We start from the raw sequence: 18,487 nt of genomic DNA on the forward strand, positions 1-18,487 counted from the left end.
TGAGGCCCTGTAGGACACCTTTTTGTGTTTTTGCTGTTACCTCGGTGCATGGAGGGCTGTGTGAAGCACAGTATGAAAACTCACAACAAAAAGGACGTCAGGTGACATTCCCTGTGAAACCAGCCCCCTTCTCTCCCCCTTCTCCCTCTCTCTCTCCCTGTACCCCCTCTCTGTCTGATAACATGAGGGTTATCACACATGGTGCAGTCTAGACCAAATGGAACAAAGATGAGACATCGATTATACATACACTCACACTCACACACACACACACACACTCACACAAACACACACTCACTCCTTGGAGGGTAACTGATCTGCTCGGTTCCTCTTGACAGCTAGAGCATGACCATCAACACCCCAAGTGTGTGTGTGTGTGTCTTTGTGTGTGCAGGACTTTGAGAAAGCGAGAGAGGGGTGAAGGGACGAGGGGCTGGAGAAGGGGTTGGAGTAATTCAGATATTGATGTGTTAGGCTCTAACTCCACCCTGAGGGCCTGTCAAGGTGGAAAATGTCACGCAGGCCCCTGGCTGGTCGCACCAACCACTTAGCATCGCTGGGAGCCTCAGTGGTGACACAGAGCAAGTGCAATCACAGTGAGAAAGAACTCCACTCAGTCATATCTTAAAATATGCAGACGTACAGAAGCACATGAACTCTGAAAAGTCATCCTCACACAACCTGCGTACACACTCATATGGCAGATTTTCAACGAGTAAAAGGATGAAAATATCAAAATAAACAACTGAAATATTTTGACAACTGTCGGATGGATTGGCCTGAAATTTGGTGCCCAGAGGATGAACTTTCATGGTCTCTTGGACTTCCTGCAGCGCCACCAGCTGGTCATAGTTTTCATGTATTGAAAGTGTCTCCTGAATGGATTAGCAAAACATTTTGCACATTTGATATTCACGGCTCAGTGAATCTTAATGATCCCCTCACTTTTTATCTAGTCCCAAAAATGAGGTTGACATTTGTGTTTTTTACTGAAATGTCTTTGCAGCTGTTGGATAGATAGCCATAAAATGTCATATAGACATTCACATCCGCCTCAGGAAGAATTGTAAGCACGTTGGTGATCCTCTGACTTTTTATCTACTTCTGTTATCAGGTCAAAACTTTGTCGGATGACGCTCCCATCCAATTCAGTTGTACTTTGTTTAAATGATAACTTGCTAACGTCAGCAGGCTAACATGCTAAACTACAATGATGAACGTGGTAAACATTATGCCTAATAAACATCAGCATGTTAGCATGGTCATTGTGAGTATGCTATGATGCTGATGTTTGAATTTAGACTCATAATGTAGATATAGAATAAATGATAAATTTGAAAAATAAAAAACAGATTAATCAGTTATGATAATTGTGAATAATTGTAACCCTGCGCTCAAAGTTTTGTTTTAATCGTCACGTGTAACTTTGTGAAACTTGCAAACGGCTGGTTTCCTCCTGCTCATTCTTTGCTGTAGAGGCTGGGGGCAAACCTTTATTTAAATTGAGACGATCAATTTATGATAAGCAGCTTTTCATGCTGGAGCATTTTAAACTACTGAGACCTGCTGTGTGCGTTGTCACTTGTTTGTCTGTGTAACATACAGTGAACATATCCACAGCTGTTTGTCTCTCTCAGTAACCGTAATAGTGTCGCCAGGTCTAAGTCCCTCCCCATTAATAATAATCTCAACAAACTGACTTCTCCAGCATTGACTCTGCTCTGGGACAATGTCAGCATACAGTCAACAGCACTCTACAATATTCTGAAGGGTTGCTGACGGTAGTGCGCAGTCATATTGAGGCCTGCATAATGCGATGCCACAGCGCTGTCAGTTCCACAGTAATGATGGTTAAAGGTCACAGTATTTCATTAATTTCAGGCACTCTTTATCACGGGCAGTAGTGCCCTCGGTTTGAATTGCTTCCGCCACGGACGGAGGAAAAGCTGGGCGGGTAGCTGGAGATGGAGCCATCAGAAGACAGACAGAGATGGAGAGGAAGATATCTGAATTGACACGGCGAAGACGTAGAAAAAGATGCTCTCGCCGTTGCTTTTTTATCATGCTTCTATCAATTTTAAAGTCAATTACATATAAATATTGGCACGACCCCTCTGAGGAAATTTGATTACTGAATTCATCATTTTCTTTTAGGACTCTTTTTACAATCGCATTCATGCAAACGCTTGTGTCTTCTCTCATTATGCTGTGAAAGTATTATTCATTTGTTTTGCTGGGAGTCCAATATGGCCTCTGCATTTTGATGAGCAGGTCTTAATGAGCTCGCTAGCCTTATCATCTGTCCTTTTGCCTTCAATTTGATTGTTGAAGTTGCTGAACTGCCCAGTGGGTTTTGGAGCATACAGCATTATTATTTTGTATGCGTTTTCTTTACTTTTACATCATTTTGTGTCTTTGTTTAATATAAAGTTTAGTGTTCTTGCTTGGATGGCTAAATACTTTTTTAATCGTTTTTTTGGAAAACCACTGTGATACCTATTCTTTATATAACTGAATTGATTAGAAAAATGTCAAGGCAGCTAAATAACAGTTTACAGTGAATTTCAGTTCTGTTGCTCACCTTATATTATTTTAGGGTGTGTGTGTGTGTGTGTGTGTGTGTGTGTGTGTGTGTGTGTGTGTGTGTGTGTGTGTGTGTGTGTGTGTGTGTGTGTGTGTGCGTGCGTGTGTGTGTGCGTGCGCTATCAAGTCTGTGTGTATTACTGAATTCAGCCCCAGTTGTACTGTTTGAGGCATCCTGCTCTGCGTGTGTGTGTGCGCGCTTTCATAGAACGTGTGTTTCCCCATATCTTCCACTGCTCAGTGTTCACCTTGACCTCTGTGCCCACCCAGAGTTGCTCATCTCCCACTACCATGACCTCTGACACTGATACTGTGTGAGGCTGAGAGAGACTCTGGAAAAAGAACCCTGCTGTCTTTTGCCATGGCCATAAAATGCTGTGTTTACTCGTCGATACAGTTATTGACAGCACACAGAGAATCAAACAGGCAGGTCAGCAGGTGGATGAGGAACAGCTCAGTGGAGGAACAGCTCAACTGAACGACATTCAGGCAAAGTGATTGGTGAATGGAAAAGTACAGACAATAATTCACGCTGCTGTGCGGGAAATGAAATCCTATCAAGACGAGCTTCCTTTAAGGACATGTGTGGAATTCCTAATAATAAAAATGGTGGCGATGTTGTGAAAATTCCCCTCTCCACTGGATTCACCAGTCTGTCTTCTCCACCCCGGCTTCCGCCTCCTCCTCCTGTTCTCCCCTCCATACTCTTCCCCACTAGGGCTAATTGGGGAGATAAAGTCATTTAGCAAGGCTTTGTGTGTGTGTGTGTGTGTGTGTGTGTGTGTGTGTGTGCGTGTGTGCGTGCGTGTGCGTGTGTGTGTGAGGTCATTTGGAGGTGTAGTACTTAAAAGTGCCATCCATTCTGCAGTTTGGTTGGAATTGCTCCTCCTGTTATTTCTCTCTTCTTTCCTTCTTTTCCTCTCAGTCATTTTTTTTTACATCTTCCTCCTCTTTCTGACAGTCTCTTTCTCCATCTTTCTCTCTTCCTCTCCTCAAGTTGGGAAATCTTTCCTGTCCAAGGTCGTTCGGCAATTAAGATGCATTGCCGTTTCGTGTGTGTGTGTGTGTGTGCGCGCGCGCGCATCCTCGCCTTGTTTCAATTACAACAATTAAAGACATTCAGCGATACAGCTGTTACCATCAATCCAGAATGGAAATTTAGGAAATTAGAAACCAGGTTTTGTGTGTGGCAGTGTTAACAGAGAGAAATGTGTGCAGGTTTGTGTCTTATTTGATGCGTTTTTAAATGTTTACCAACATACAGTTTATTGCCTGTCAGCTCAGTTCACTGCATCTAATTTAATGTCTCATTTTTATTTGTGCATGTGTGATTTCTTCCTCTCTGAAGAGCAAATTTGCTGGTGGTCATTGTGTAATCACCAGAGTACAATGGTTCAACTCATTACAAAATCAGACTTCTCTGCAGGTTAGCGCCATGATAGTTTGAACAGCATCATTGAAGTGGCAGCCTTTGCAGATTTCAGTCCTGGTTGATTTGGTGCCACCTGTGGTTACTGGTGGTAACAGCAAGCACTGTTTAATGCTACAGATCACAGAATTCTGGAGCCAGCAAAACAAAATATTGTCGTGTTGATAAAGAAGTCAGGCACTAATTGTGCTCTTCCATCAGTCAGGGGTTTGTGACGTCGGTGAGAAGTTAGAGGTGCACAGCCTCTCGCCTGCACCTCCTTATCTAACGGTGGCTGCTCCTTCTTGTTCCTCGCTTTGCATTTCGTGTGACTGCTTCATAATAAAAGTGGACCACAGACACTCAGCTCATAACACTGCAGTTATATAAAAATTTAAGTACTTTCATCAGTGGGCCATTGGCTCAATCAATATTGTGTTACCTCATTCGGTAACAGATCATGACCAATAGACACTTAAATAGATGGGAAATCTTTGAGATTACAACTTTTAGAGATGTTACTGCTTCTAATGAGTCATTTTGGTAATTAACTTTTTGTTTTAATCAGGAGAGAGTTAGACTTATTTCACTGAAAAAGATGGTATCAACAGGAGGCTCTTCATGATAATGATGCTCCTACAAACCTCAGCTGAGTCCAAGCAGCTCTGCACACACAGCAAAGAAACCAAAACCTTGTCATTTACAATTTCCATTCGTAATGCTCAGTTTTACTTGAAAAGGGTATTTGCCTAATATGAAGCCCTGCTGTATCATGAGTCTTTAGGCCATTATCCGCCCATTTTTAATTGTTTTTGAAAAATATGTATTCACATAAACCCCACAGTCATTATCTTGTTACTACAGTGATGCAAGTGGGAGGATTTTACTTATTAATGGCGAATGTCGCTTTTAACTCTACGGCTTTAGAGCGGTGGCTCTTTACACACACAGACATACTTTTGGCAAATGCATCCAAGGTTTTCGACATACATACCTGAAATTTGGAGCCTGTGGTCAGAGGTTTGCTGATTGGATATTAAAGAGACCACTTTTCAAACACTGAACTTCCTCCTTTACCAGGAAGAACATGAAGACGATAATGATACGAAATCTGTATATGGATATCTTGTATGTCTGGCATTGGTTTAAGTTGCATGGAGATTGTCCTAGATTTTGGCCAGGATGTGGCCTGTTATCCCTACTTGGAGACAAAACGCAGAGTCAGAGTCCTCAGCCGATCATGCATTCCGATTGGAAGGGCACGTTTCCCTAATCAGACGGCACAGTTTGGTGTTTTGGGTTTCATTTCAACTCTCAGTGTTCTGGCAGTGTTGATTTCAAACACTGCACACACAGTTTCGTTGTGTAGCAATACTAGTGATTTAGCTTCTAGCCCACGAGTACCTGAATGGGTCATGTGGGTCTGAGTGGTGTGGGAAGCAGCCCACTGAACTATTCTCAGATAAACAATAAAATACAGTCTAAGACAGTTAATAAGATACTTAATACCAGTGGATAAGACTACAGGTATTAAGGATGCACATTATCATAATTCTCTCTCTCTTTCCCCGTACTCTTTCTCTTTCTCCCTCTCTCTCTCTTTCTCTCCCTTTGGGCAGTGGGGTGAGTTAAGATTTCAGTGTCCTGGTTTCCACACCAGATTATGTGCAAGTTGTCTATGTGTGTGTGTGTGCGTGCTGCAGCAGCAAAGTGTGTTAATGTCAACCTACAGGGCCTTCCCATGAAGACACGCACGCATGCTAACACACACACTCACATTCTTATCGCCCCTCGTTCACTCGCTCATGCACGCATGCACGCACTCACACACACACGCACGCACATACACACACACACACACACTGACATGGTGATTTGCTGGTCAGTGTGAAGTGGGTCACTGCTCTCCAGACACAAATATAAAAAGTTTTCGAAGGAAGGAAATATAATTTTAGATAAGGAAATAACTTCTAACCAAGGAGATGCACATGTAGCTTTTAATAAAGAACATGAATTCCATAGAACCAGATAAAAAATACACAAATTATATATTATATTATTATATATTATAATCAATTATAGTGGAAGAAGCAAAGCGTTTCTTATTCATAATGGAAATTCAGCCTAATTGCCTTTAATTCTATATTGAATCTCACATGCACTAGAGGAAACTTCTGAGCTCGTCACTGCTTAAAATGAAGCACTGTGAACTTTTGACCGCCCATCACAGGTTTGACATGAGCTGTGAGCAGTTTCACAAAATTGTGATTCATTTGTAGTTCGTTTAAACACCTGAGGAGGTGACATCATGGAATATTGCAGAAGTAAAGAAGCTTTCAGTTTGCTATCTTTTGAGAAGGTGTGAACACAAACAGTTTCAATGCTGATTGGTTTCTGTTTCATATGAATTATGTGAACTTGAAAGAAATGAGGAGAAATGAGCTCTGAGGCTTTGCCCTCTGTTTTTCATTCCTCCCAGTGTGTCACATGCTCTGTAACTGCACAAAGAAAGTACAAGGTTGAATCAGTTCTATTACAGGAAGAAAAATACACACACACACACACACACACACACACTGTATATCTTATGCTATCTTATCAAAATGATACGTTTTAGCTTTATAGAATCAGTTGCTTGATAAACACAAACTTACGTAACTGGGTATCAGCAGTCCAGATACAAACACACAGAAAAGAGACACTTAAATACACATTACTGCACACACGCTGGTACAGATCAACAAGCACACACATAAACAACCATGGTCTCCAGGTCCATGGACTCTGTCTGCATGCATTGAGGCCGTTTATCAAAATTAGATCAACGTGGAACGATTTCCTTTTTTCTCTGTTTGCTAATGTGCTTCTCCTGCACTCTCTCTCTCTCTCACTCTCTCTCTCACACACACAAACACACACACACACACACACACACACACACACACACACACAGAGTTCACTGGTTATCAGGCTTTTACCCAGAACGCATAACTGCGAAGTCGATGCAACTGCAATCGTTTATCAAAATTAGATCAATGAAAATAGGATTTTGTTTAAGTGCAGCCCAGCCTGTGTTTGTGTACGAAGTCGGCGTGCACATTTTCCGCACAGAATCTGAGCCCCTGGCTGCTCTGCAACAGAAGGTAGCAACTACTGTATGAACTGAAAACAGTAGGGATGAAAAGACCGCAGTGGAGAGAGGGGAGAAAGGGCCGGAAAGGACTGATAGCAAAGGGTGAAAGAATGAAAGGAGGTTGAAAGGAGGGAAGTGGGCCACATCTGTGTGTATATGTGTGTGTGCATGTGCTCGTGTTGTCTGTCTGTCTGTTTGTGTGTGCGTGTGTGTGTCTGTGTGTTTGTGGGTCTGTGTGTGTGTGGTGAGAGAGAAAGAGATTGACCTCACTCTCCTTTTGTGCCAAGTAGGGATGTGTGTGTGTCATAGTGATGTCATCTTGTTTCCGGTGTTTTTTGCTGCTTTTCTTTAGGCACTCAGCTGACACTCTTGGTTCCTAATTCATCTGCACGCACACGCACATGTACACAGATACACACAGGCACACACACATGCATAGGTAGAATGACAGGGCTGTTGTGAAAGCTGACTCCTTCTATTTCACTCTCACAAAGAGCTGTGCGTGCGCGTGTGTGTAGTATCTTATTAACAAAGGATCTGGGTTGTCGTGTCTTCTGCTCCCTTATCCAGCCCCTCTGCTGTGCAGAGACTATCATTGTTTTTTTGTTTTTTTTTGTTATGTTTTTTTTATATTTATGGAGCAGTTGCAACTGTGTATTTACACTATTCTCATTGCACAAACTGTTATCACAACCAAGCATATAACACACTTATCAAGTTTCAGTTTCAACTTTATTTTGTCCCACTGGGCAATTGGCTTTGCAGCAGCTATTAAAAGCAACTTCCATAAAGCTGAGAGAGGCATAACAGCTGACAGCCACCTATTCGAGGTGTTGATACAGACTTTCAGGCCAGCAAGATAAGATGAATTGTCTTTGATTTCAAAGTCTCCACTGCCATCAAAACCAGTCAATGACAAGCGATCTCTTTCCTCCTGCTTATACCATTACGTAGTAGCCTAAGACAGGAGGGATAAAGTGGTCGTTACACCTTATTGTCGTTGCAGAGATGAAGAGATGTGGCTTGTACAGCCTGTAAATTATTTGTTTTTTCATACAGCGAGGCGACAAATGTTAATAAGTTTGATCATTATCCTGATCTGTTTCACATTGTGCAGAGGGAGTTATGGTTGCTTAAAGAAAACTTTTCAGCCAGTATCAACGCTGTCAGCTCTGGGCTTTGCCTCAAACACCGTTGCATCATCACTGTATATGTACTGCATTTATTCAGAGTAATACCAGTGCCAGTGTTACTGCAGTAGATGACTGCAAATCCAGCATCTTAACTCAGCGCAAGAACCTTCCAGCTCCTCTGCCGCTGCTCACTCTGCATAGCTAATGTCTGAGGACAGATCTCATCCAGTGAGCCTCGTTCGTGATTGCCCCTAACCGCCAGCCTTGTTTTTTAAGCAGTCTCACATCATCGCTGAGGTTTTTTTGGGTTTTTTTTTGTCCTGGAATTTGATTTCTTCAAGTTTTGCCGCTGCGGCCTATAAAGAGGGGAGACGCTGCTGAGTGTGCTGCACTGATATGGGAGTGCCGGGAGTGCGAGGGCTGCAGGAGCGGACCGTTAGAGGAGAGCTGCAGGGCGTGTGAGGAGGGGAGCTCGGAGCAGCCACACACTGAGCTGAAGGTCATGCTCCCTGTGCTCGGGCATGAGGTGCTGTGTTAGGACGCAGACCAGCCATTTCCCGTCGAGCAACAGTTTCCTCTGTGCCAAATGTCTTTCAAGCTTTCCTCCTTTCTTTACACGAAGCATTACAGTTTCACTACCACAGAAATCTGGATGCCATTTTAATACAGTGTTGATACTCAGCAGCAAAAATCGGTTGCTGATAGTGACATTCAACTTTATCTGTGAGAATTCAGTGGGAGGACTCTGCATGGTTAGAAACACAGCAGATTTGTTTTGCTACAGTATGTTATCATTATGCTTTTTTAAAAAATGTCTGTTGATTCCTGAAGGGATAATTAGTCGTTTGGTTGCAAACCTTCACAGAGTTACCATAGGCAGGGCATTTTTGGAAGTTTGCTGCTGCACTCGTTTCTCCCCGCCTCACTGGTAATGTCATCTGAGTAGATAATGAGCAGGAAATGCAGCCTCTATTGCAGGTCGCAGTTGGACTGTGTCCATTTTTCCAACTGAAAAACAGAGCTGTGCTCGGCTTAAAATGAATCAGAGGTTCAGTTCCTAATTATTTTTTTCCAAGTATCAGAAATTGTTTGAATCTTTGTCCTCCCTGCTGATTCTAACATTCTCTAACTAGCCTGTTTAATTATTTAAGTGGCTGTGTACCATTTGTGCCTCAGCGTCTCGATACATACTCTTATACTGTACATTATTTATTATTATTCTAAGTGTCGTTGTTTGTTTGTTTTCGTTTCTCCACATTGAATAAGAATAAACCAGCAGAATAAATTCAAGTCAACTCAACTTAAATTCATTCAACTCAAACCCAATTATTCTATTAGGAGAAGCAACTTAAATGCACACAGTAGTCTGGAGTAAACCACACAGATAGACTTCTGCAGCCATATGCTTTACACGTACGCAGACCTACACACATGCACACACGCTCATGTGTGGGGGGGGTCTCTGTTAGATTGGTCCCAGATGCTGAGCGATGATGTGTGTGTGTGTGTGTGTGTGTGTGTGTGTGTGTGTGTGTGTGTGTGTGTGTGTGTGTGTGTGTGTGTGTGTGTGTGTGTGTGTGTGGGTAGAGTGCATTTGGTGAATCTTTATCTGAAACTACCTCTGTATCCCTGTGTGCAGATCTATTTCTTCCTCTTTTTTTCCCGTCTTGTGTGTGTGTGTGTGCATGCATGCGTGCATGTGTGTGTGCATTAGAAAGAGAGAGCGAGGGACTGATCCAGTGTATAGGATATTGGACTTGGCAGTATGGAATTTAGTTAATTCCTCCAGCTAGTCTTCTAGCTTGATTAAATAATCGCTGATTTAATGCAAGTCAGTGCGTGCATCAGTGTAAGTGTGTAGGTGTGTAAGCGTGTGTCTCTTTCTGTGCGTGTGCTTAAAGAGCAGGGCTGACTTACTGCGTAAGTGAATTAAATGTAATTTCATTTTGAAGGACTTTGTTTAGAAAGCCCTCTTTTTAAATTTATTCTAGACCGCAGGGCACCTCAGTCTGTTTCTTTATCCTCTTTCTCACATTCTCTCTCTCTCTCTCTCCAGTTCCATCTATATGTATCTCTCTCTGTTTTGTCACACAACTTCAAGCATAGCAGCACCTTGCTTTTTGAAATGTTGGTGTGTTTGGTTTTCTTTCGCCGCTCTCGGTACGCAGAATGAAAAATCAGTGTGTTTTGTTGCAACATGAGATTCGCACCATAAGAAAAATGCGACCCTGATAGAAAAAAAGCGTCTTCACAAATACAAAGCAAAGAAAGGATTGTTGTCTTAGTAAGTCCTTGACAACAAGATATTTTCATAAGCTACAAGGCAAGAATTAACTTGAGTGTTATTTTTTTAAATGGTGTAAAGCATTTTGAAAGGCAGCAGCTCTTGTGTAGGCCCATCAGTCTGCCCCACCAAATCATTTCAAGTGAAGCTACACCACCAGAGTTTAAAGATGCCACCACATATTGGTTGCAGATGGAAGCTAAAATACATTTGAGGGACTCAGTATTGCTACAAAACCTAAACCAGCGGATGCTTATCTGTTTCGGCCAAGTCTTCCATAACGATCTGAGAGACCGTGCTGTGTAAACAGTTTGTACAACATCTGTAAATTTATGGCTTCAGGAGAATCTCAGAGTGGACCTCAAAGCCACAGCTGAAGGGTTCAGCCACTGTGTGGTTACACCATATGTTTTGATGTTGAATAAAAATCAGATTCTCGAGAATGAAGTTATAATTTATTAGTACAGTTTATGAGCAGAGTCACGAAAAAGTCGGAGAGAAACAGCTCATAATTCTGCTCGGATTTAAAGGATAGCAATCACTTTTAACCCATTTAATGGAAAGCTGGCATCGCAGTGCAGACCCACAAAAGTTTCAAAACAAAATTAAATTGGAGTGTTGGAGTTGTTCAACGACACGGAAGGGAGGCGTACATGAAATATAAAATGTAGCCTGTTTTCCCAAACAAACAGTCAGGTCATGTAGCTTCTTTCATGTTTTCTCGTATTAAATCTACTGGCGCAAGGGAAGGAAGGCTCCCTGTTAGAGCTGTTTGTGCATCAGAGCAGAGAGACTTACCACACTGATTGTGAAAGTTATTAAACCAATAAATGTTGTTTTATGTGCAGCCTGCCACTGAGTAGATTGTACTCTTAATGTCTGCTGGCCTCTTCATGAGCACTATGAGCCTGATAAAATCGGCAAATATCTAGTCCTTGTTAGGTTTTTGATGTACAGTCATTGTTTGTACTGATATTGTCACCAGGAGATGAAATTATCTGATGTCTTTTATGTCTGTGTTTGAGTACACAGGAATTAGAAAATTCCACCTGCCTGTTTTTTTTAATAGTAAGATTCAAATTGGACACCTGTCAGCTTCAGAGAATTACTCAGAGTAAGGCCTGGGGATAATAGAGCAGTGTTTGCACTGGCTACTGAAATGCACTTCCTTAACTTTGTAAATAAACATTAAGTTTGAATTTTTATTTGTTGGCATGGATTTAGCTTGTTTAGGAGGAAGTTGTAAAAAAGCTTTAATTTCCTGACTAATAAATGTGTTTGTGTGTAAGTGCCTCTGCATGCTTGTGCTGCATGTATGTGTGTGTGTATGTCAGAGGGCGTTGCTGGTGGTGCTAATTGAACGGTATCATAGGCCGCAGATAAATAGATGCCATTAAGACCCTGAGCTCTAATTACCTGCAGCCCCCCTCTATAGGCTGCGGTGAGCAGGAGAGGCCAGGTATCAGTAATCAATCAGAAAAAACATGCACCGGTACACACACATTCTGTAGACACACACCAATACACCTAGCACACAAACATGGTCACAAAAAGGCCATCAAGAGATGTCCTCCCATTAAAACCTATGTTAAAGTTATGTGTGTGTGTGTGTGTGTGTGTGTGTGTGTGTGTGTGTGTGTGTGTGCGTGCGCGCATGCGCGTGCGCACCCACATTTCCACGCATGTCAAGCCAACCAGCTGATGATTGAAAAGGAAGTGAGAGATCATGAGCCAAAAGAGTGTGTGTGTGTGTGTGTGTGTGTGTGTGTGTGTGTGTGTGTGTGTGTGGACATGTGCATTTTGGAAGGTGGTGGGGGCTATTTCTCCACTTTTCTTTGTAATTGACACTTAAACCTCTCTCTTGCACAGGCACACACACACACACACACACACACACACACACACACACACTGTCTGTGCTATCCTTTTACCGTGGTTTTGGAGTAGCCAAGTTACCCCCAACACACACACACACACACACACACACACACACACACACTCTTCTTGGATTGTGGCCTCTCATCCAAATCGTGCATGCCTTCATTAGCCAGTGGAAGCAAATATTTTCAGGTGTGTGTGTGCGCGCGTGTGTGTGTACATATGTACATGTACATGTGCTGTGTCTGTGTGTGCGTGCGTGCATGTGTGTAGCTGTGCACGTGTGTGTGTGTGTGTGTGTGTGTGTGTGTGTGTGTGTGTGTTGCAATGAGGGGCAGCTGTGGGGCCATATGTGAGTGATTTGGGCGCTCAGAGGGAAACTGAATTCTGATGACAGATGCAGTGTTTGGCTTGCAACACCACACACACACACACACACACACACACTCAGACACAGACACAGGAAGTGTACATCAATCAATCACCTGGCTCTGTCTCTCTACATGTGGTAACCGTATGGTGAGTTCAACATACACACAGAGGCAGACACATGCACGTGCGCACACACACACTCTGGCTCAGTGTGCCATTGAGAGGATCAGATCATGTAAGTGTTCTGCTGTCTGATGTCAGATGGACGAAAACACATGTACTATAAAGACTCTAATATTAGCTCAGGTGTTTATTGCATACAACATCAGAGGAAACAGGATGTTTTATTGCACACATTTTGAGACTGAGAGACACAGTTTTTCCAGTATAAATAAACACATGTACGGCGTTCCTTTGTATTAAATCTTTGAACAATCTAAAAGTTTGATATTTTAGGCTGATTCGGACAGAATGAAGGATGTCATCGTAAATGTCTGTTTATGAGCTAAAATTACAGCAGCGAAACAAAAGAGCTATTAAACCACGTTTCACTGGCAGTAGAATTTGATGTTTAATCCTTAAACATGTCTAGTACAGATGTTTATGTAGTTCCTGATCACATAATTAACATAATTTTTTTTTTTTTTGCTTTTTTTTTTTTTCCTCCTCTTAGGGGACCTTCCATGTATATTTGCATAGAGCGGCAAATGAACTTTGGATTCTTGCCTTAAATGTTCAATATGACTTTTGCTATTACATTTAAAAGGTGTTTGAACACTTGCTGACTGATTAATTCTTACCAGAAGTGCAGCAATCTGACAAATGATGTTCTTCAAACGTGTCTGCATTGTGTCACTCCAACCATAATGTGTGTGCATGTCTGTGTGTGGCGTATGTTCCCAGACAAATGTTAAGTGGTTAATTGTGCTGTGATCCTCTTGGTACACTAGACTGCAAAAATACACCGAGCAGCACCGTGCCCACTGGGCTCTTCTGCTTTCAGCAGGCAGCACGAAGCAGATGCTCGGTGGAAGTGCTGGTAGTGGCTCCATCTGTACCTCTGAGACTATGGAAAGCCTGATTGAAGTGCAGCGCTGTTTTGTGAAAAGTTGAAACGTTTTAAACTTCTAGGACTGGATGCTCTGAGCCCGAAAGAAATATGCTGAGCTCTCAGCACTGTCATGAACATAAAACAACAAGAAGCCAGCACTGAAAGGAGAAGGCCCCGGTGGACACAAAGTCCATGATGGAGGGAGGGGGAGAAACAGATTGGGATAACAGTGAGAAAACAAAAGTGAGAGAGAGAGAGAGAAGGGGGAAAGATGGCAGATACACAGGACGTGTGTTATGGATTTTAGTAAACCATAGCCATAGGTCCAGACATTCACAACCATAGTGAGAGAATCAGTGAGGTGTGATGGTGCCACTGTAAGGAGCCAGAGAAAGATATGCACATAACACACAGGTCAGTGAGGGATAAAAAAAAAAGAAGAATAACATGCTCGTTTTTCGGATATTTATATCCATAAAACACACTGAAAGAAATGTAAAGCAAAAGTGAACCAAAACCGAGACGCAAAGACGGGACAGGATTGGAACGATAGGAGGAGAAAATGAAGATCGGACGAGCAACGAGGCTGAGATGAAACTTAAAGAAGAGATAGAGAGAGAGAGAGAGAGAGAGAGCGAGAGAGAGAGAGAGAAGGAAGTGGTTGACTAGACGGGCGGAGAGAGAGAGGAGCAGACAGTCATGGTGGAGAAAGATGAGGTATGCTGTCCTCTCAGGGTCATAAAGGTGGTGAATGGGGCCAGAGACTTAATGGGATGGAGAAACGTTGTGATTGGCTCATTACTGTGATGGAGCACGTTGCCACGACAATTGGCCTTTTCACCCCCCCCCCCCACCCTTCCTTGCACACACAACTTTCCTTGAACTGCAGAAGTGTGTGTGTATGTGTGTGTGTGTGTGTGAAAGCGCACACTAATACAGTTAAAGTCAAACACTTGCCTGTAAAGTACCTCCTGTAGTTCAGATAAACACTAAAACACTTTATGCTACAAGGTGAAAGCATAACTCATCTCCTTCCACATCTGTCAAGGAGCACTTGGCAGAATTACCGCAGTATCTCACACCTCCATTACGAGAGATCTCTCTCAGAGGCTCCATGTTTAAAAACACACAGTTTATTCAGCTCGACCAGATCATTTTCTTTTCAATGAAGTATATTTTGGTGTTTTTATTAACCTTGTTCTTCTCTGAGAAAATCAGCGTAGAGGAGAACAGTGTTCTCAGTAGGATTTCCTATTAGGCATGATAAATGAGAGCACATCATCTCTGTGCCACCAAGCCAATCTGTTTTCTCTCTCTCTCTCCTAACCTGACTACCAAGTCGTTGTTCTTGAGTGGTGTGAAAATTAAATAGGTATCAAAACGTCAGTCGACATTTTCTGTCTTTTTTCCTCTTTTTTTGCTTCTCTCTCTATAACTTTGCATCTATCTTATCCCCCCCAGATTTTCTTTACCAGTCCATATATGTACTCTGCTCTCAAATCTTTTCTGTCTTTCTGCATCCGCAGCGGCGCAGAGGCAGCGGGGTCTTCTGTGCAAACTGTCTGACCACCAAGACGTCGTTGTGGAGGAAGAACGCTAATGGAGGCTACGTCTGCAACGCATGTGGTTTATACCAAAAACTGCATTCGGTAGGTCACACACAGACATGTGCAGGTGCATGCAAACATCAGCTGTGTAGTATACTGTACATTATTCTACACAAATTGTACTGAGGTAGATAGAAAAAGTTGTACCAGATGTAGTTCATCAACAGTACTCACACCTGACCTGTTCAGTTCGGTTAAAATAGACCCTGGTGCGTTTGCACGGTCAGTCTAACCCTCATGTGAACCAACCAATCAGAGCAAGACCAGTTGAAAAGGTGGGTTACAGTCCACTTTCAAACCGACTCTGGTGTGGTTTGTTTGTGGTGTTCAAGTGAGACAGCAAACCACAGGATTTCTGATAGCAGACATGTGATTTTAGCAGGATTTCAGAAGCTAAACTACTAAAAAATCCATCTGCTAAACATGAAATCTGTTCAGGAAGCGATTCTATAACTGATCTGTATAAGCCATAGATATATTAAAGACAAACGTGGTAGCCATGGTAACACATGTGCACGTAAACGCGGATATTTTCCCTCATTGATAGGTCGTAAGTTGTTAAAACTCCTGTGTATTGAGTGTAGACCTGCAAGATGTCTGCTTTTCTTCCTGTCTCTACCTGTTGGTCATTATTCATCACATGTGGTCGATTTGTACTATAATAATATAAAATAATGATATATATATAATAATTCTTGTAATTAGTTACACCATAAAAAATATATAAGCACATCACAAGCATTAAAGTGCTGCATAAACTGGGGTCAATCACCATAATTTGAATTTCCCCACGTGGGTCCCATTGATGCTGGATGACAATCACCAAACTGTCCAATCACAGAGTTCCCTGTCAGTCTGCATTACTTCATGGTTCACAACTAAAATGCAACAATGGGTCTTTTTTTCACTTGGTCCAAAACTTGAGCCAAACTAGTTTCAGTGCCTGTGATCCCCTTTATTATCATTTCCTTTCAAACTAATTAGAAGTGAGACAAGAAAGAAGCTTAAAATTTCAAAACCAATTTATTAAATGTAGAGAGACAGCGAGGAAACTAATACCTGCAAGTGATGTGAAAATCAGGTGTATCATCATACGAAAGTTAATTTGCAGTGCGGGACTCATATCCAGTCATAGGAGGCCTACATGTGCTCACTCCATAAAGGACCAGGAACCCAGTACTTGAGGCTATTTTATATACTCTGTGCTGTGTTTCAGTACATCCATGGGTGGTTTTGACCACTAATTATCATTCCTCCTGTTGGCCGATTAGCATATGAGGTAAATTAAATGGAGCGCACTGCAGTAAAATTCTTGTATATATTCTGTGAATCCCACTGTGAAAGTAATATTGTGGATAAAGTATATTTGATTTGGTGGGTGCTGGGAGTTACAGACCATTTCAGCAGTCACAGCGAGCCAGTTCCATGGAGTGAGAAATATGATGGAATGAATCAACTTTACCATCTAAGCCTGAGGAAAGTCTATGGAAATCCCAAATTTAATTAGACTGCATGAATTACAGATGAGATAAAGCTGCCTGGAATTTAGTTGACTTCAGAATATTGCGCTTTCTCACCTCAGATATGTTTTTACGGAGCTTACGCTAATTTCACACTTGAATATACCTATTTAACTCAAGGGTTTACAAATATTATGAGTGTGAAACAAGCCTTCAAGGCCTGACATATATACTGTATATATGATATGCCAGATTCATGTTCACATATTGGATTTTTAAGTGCACAAAATTGTTTCAGTGTCGTAAATCACAGTGGTAATAAATGCATCAGGGGCTTGACTGTGTTACAACCCAGAGCACTGTGCTGCAATTATCGAATGGATCTTTAAAGACCTTTTAGAGGATGACAAGCTGTGGCAGTTTACTCCTTCCTGCCCCTGCAGTAGTCCTTGGTTCAACCCGTTCAACTCATCTGCTGCTCCAATCACGTTCTAGCCCCCTCTTCTCTTGACAATCTTCACGACAACCGTATTTTATATCCCATAATAAAAGTTTTATACGCTCTACACACATTATTAGAGAGGATAGCAGCTAGTAAAACACTCCAGAGTGAGCGAGGGTAAGGCAGAGTTATGAACAAAGAGGGAGGAAAAAGGTAGACGTCAAGGGAGGGGATGGGGGGGCGGAAAACAAAGAGAGAGAAAAGGGACGAAGACAAAGAAAGGGGAGATTAAGGTAAACACTGAGGACAGAGATAATGAAGGGAAGGAGTGAGAGATGGAGGGGAGACTCAGAGATTAGGGGAGGATGCAGAGGGGACATCCACGAAGGGAAGGAAAGAGATGAAAAGACAGATAGATAGATAGAGGGAGGGAGAATTATGTGTACCAGCAGTAACTCAGCCCAAGCATTCAATCAAACCAACCCCACAACCATAAAGGTATACAGCATCACAGATATCGTGTGTGTGTGTCTGTGTGTGTTTGTGTGTGACGCAGGGTTGTAGATACAGAAATGCTATAAATGGTGAGCATCTCCCTTTTTATGTACACGTCCAATCAATTAGGCTAACTGCAAAACATACGGTATAAATGAAATGAAAGAATAAATAACGGACTCATCTAGAGACCAGCGATGCATTTCCCACAGCAAAACACATCAGACATCACGCAGTTACACACCCTGACCGAGTCACTTGAATGTAAACTAGCGAGGTAAAGAGGAGGAGGACGTTCAGAGGCAGACGGGGAGGAAGAGCAACGAGGCAGAGGCTCGAGCGAAGCATTTTAAAACTTCTCTCCAAAGCATCAGTAAAAGACAGGGGAAGTGTAGCAGGCTGAAAGAGAGAAGACACATGCATGCAATCCCATAGCACATACAAACTGCAAAGGCACCACCAAGTACACTTAAATATACAGAGCATGCCTTTTCAAGAAGGTAGTAGTTATTATAGTAGCACACTCAGAAATCAAGTATATAGTTCAACTATAGTTATAGTTGTCATACTGACTCCACTTCATGTGAATGGATCAAATCCTGCCTTGAAGTGGTATTTACTGGTGGAATTGGGGCACAGCT

The 18,487-nt window shown here is 42.2% G+C and overlaps 1 protein-coding gene across 1 annotated transcript in view; it reads left to right on the top strand.

Annotated features, from left to right (window-relative positions):
- Positions 1–18,487, top strand: part of trps1 (trichorhinophalangeal syndrome I) — a 66,574-nt gene that overhangs the window by 39,127 nt on the left and 8,960 nt on the right. The window contains exon 8 of the mRNA XM_041955961.1: positions 15,369–15,491. Within this exon, the coding sequence (XP_041811895.1) occupies positions 15,369–15,491 (123 nt within the window). The remainder of the gene's footprint in view (positions 1–15,368; positions 15,492–18,487) is intronic.

The sequence above is a fragment of the Chelmon rostratus genome, chromosome 16 (genome assembly GCF_017976325.1).
Source record: "Chelmon rostratus isolate fCheRos1 chromosome 16, fCheRos1.pri, whole genome shotgun sequence".
NCBI lineage: Eukaryota > Metazoa > Chordata > Actinopteri > Chaetodontiformes > Chaetodontidae > Chelmon > Chelmon rostratus.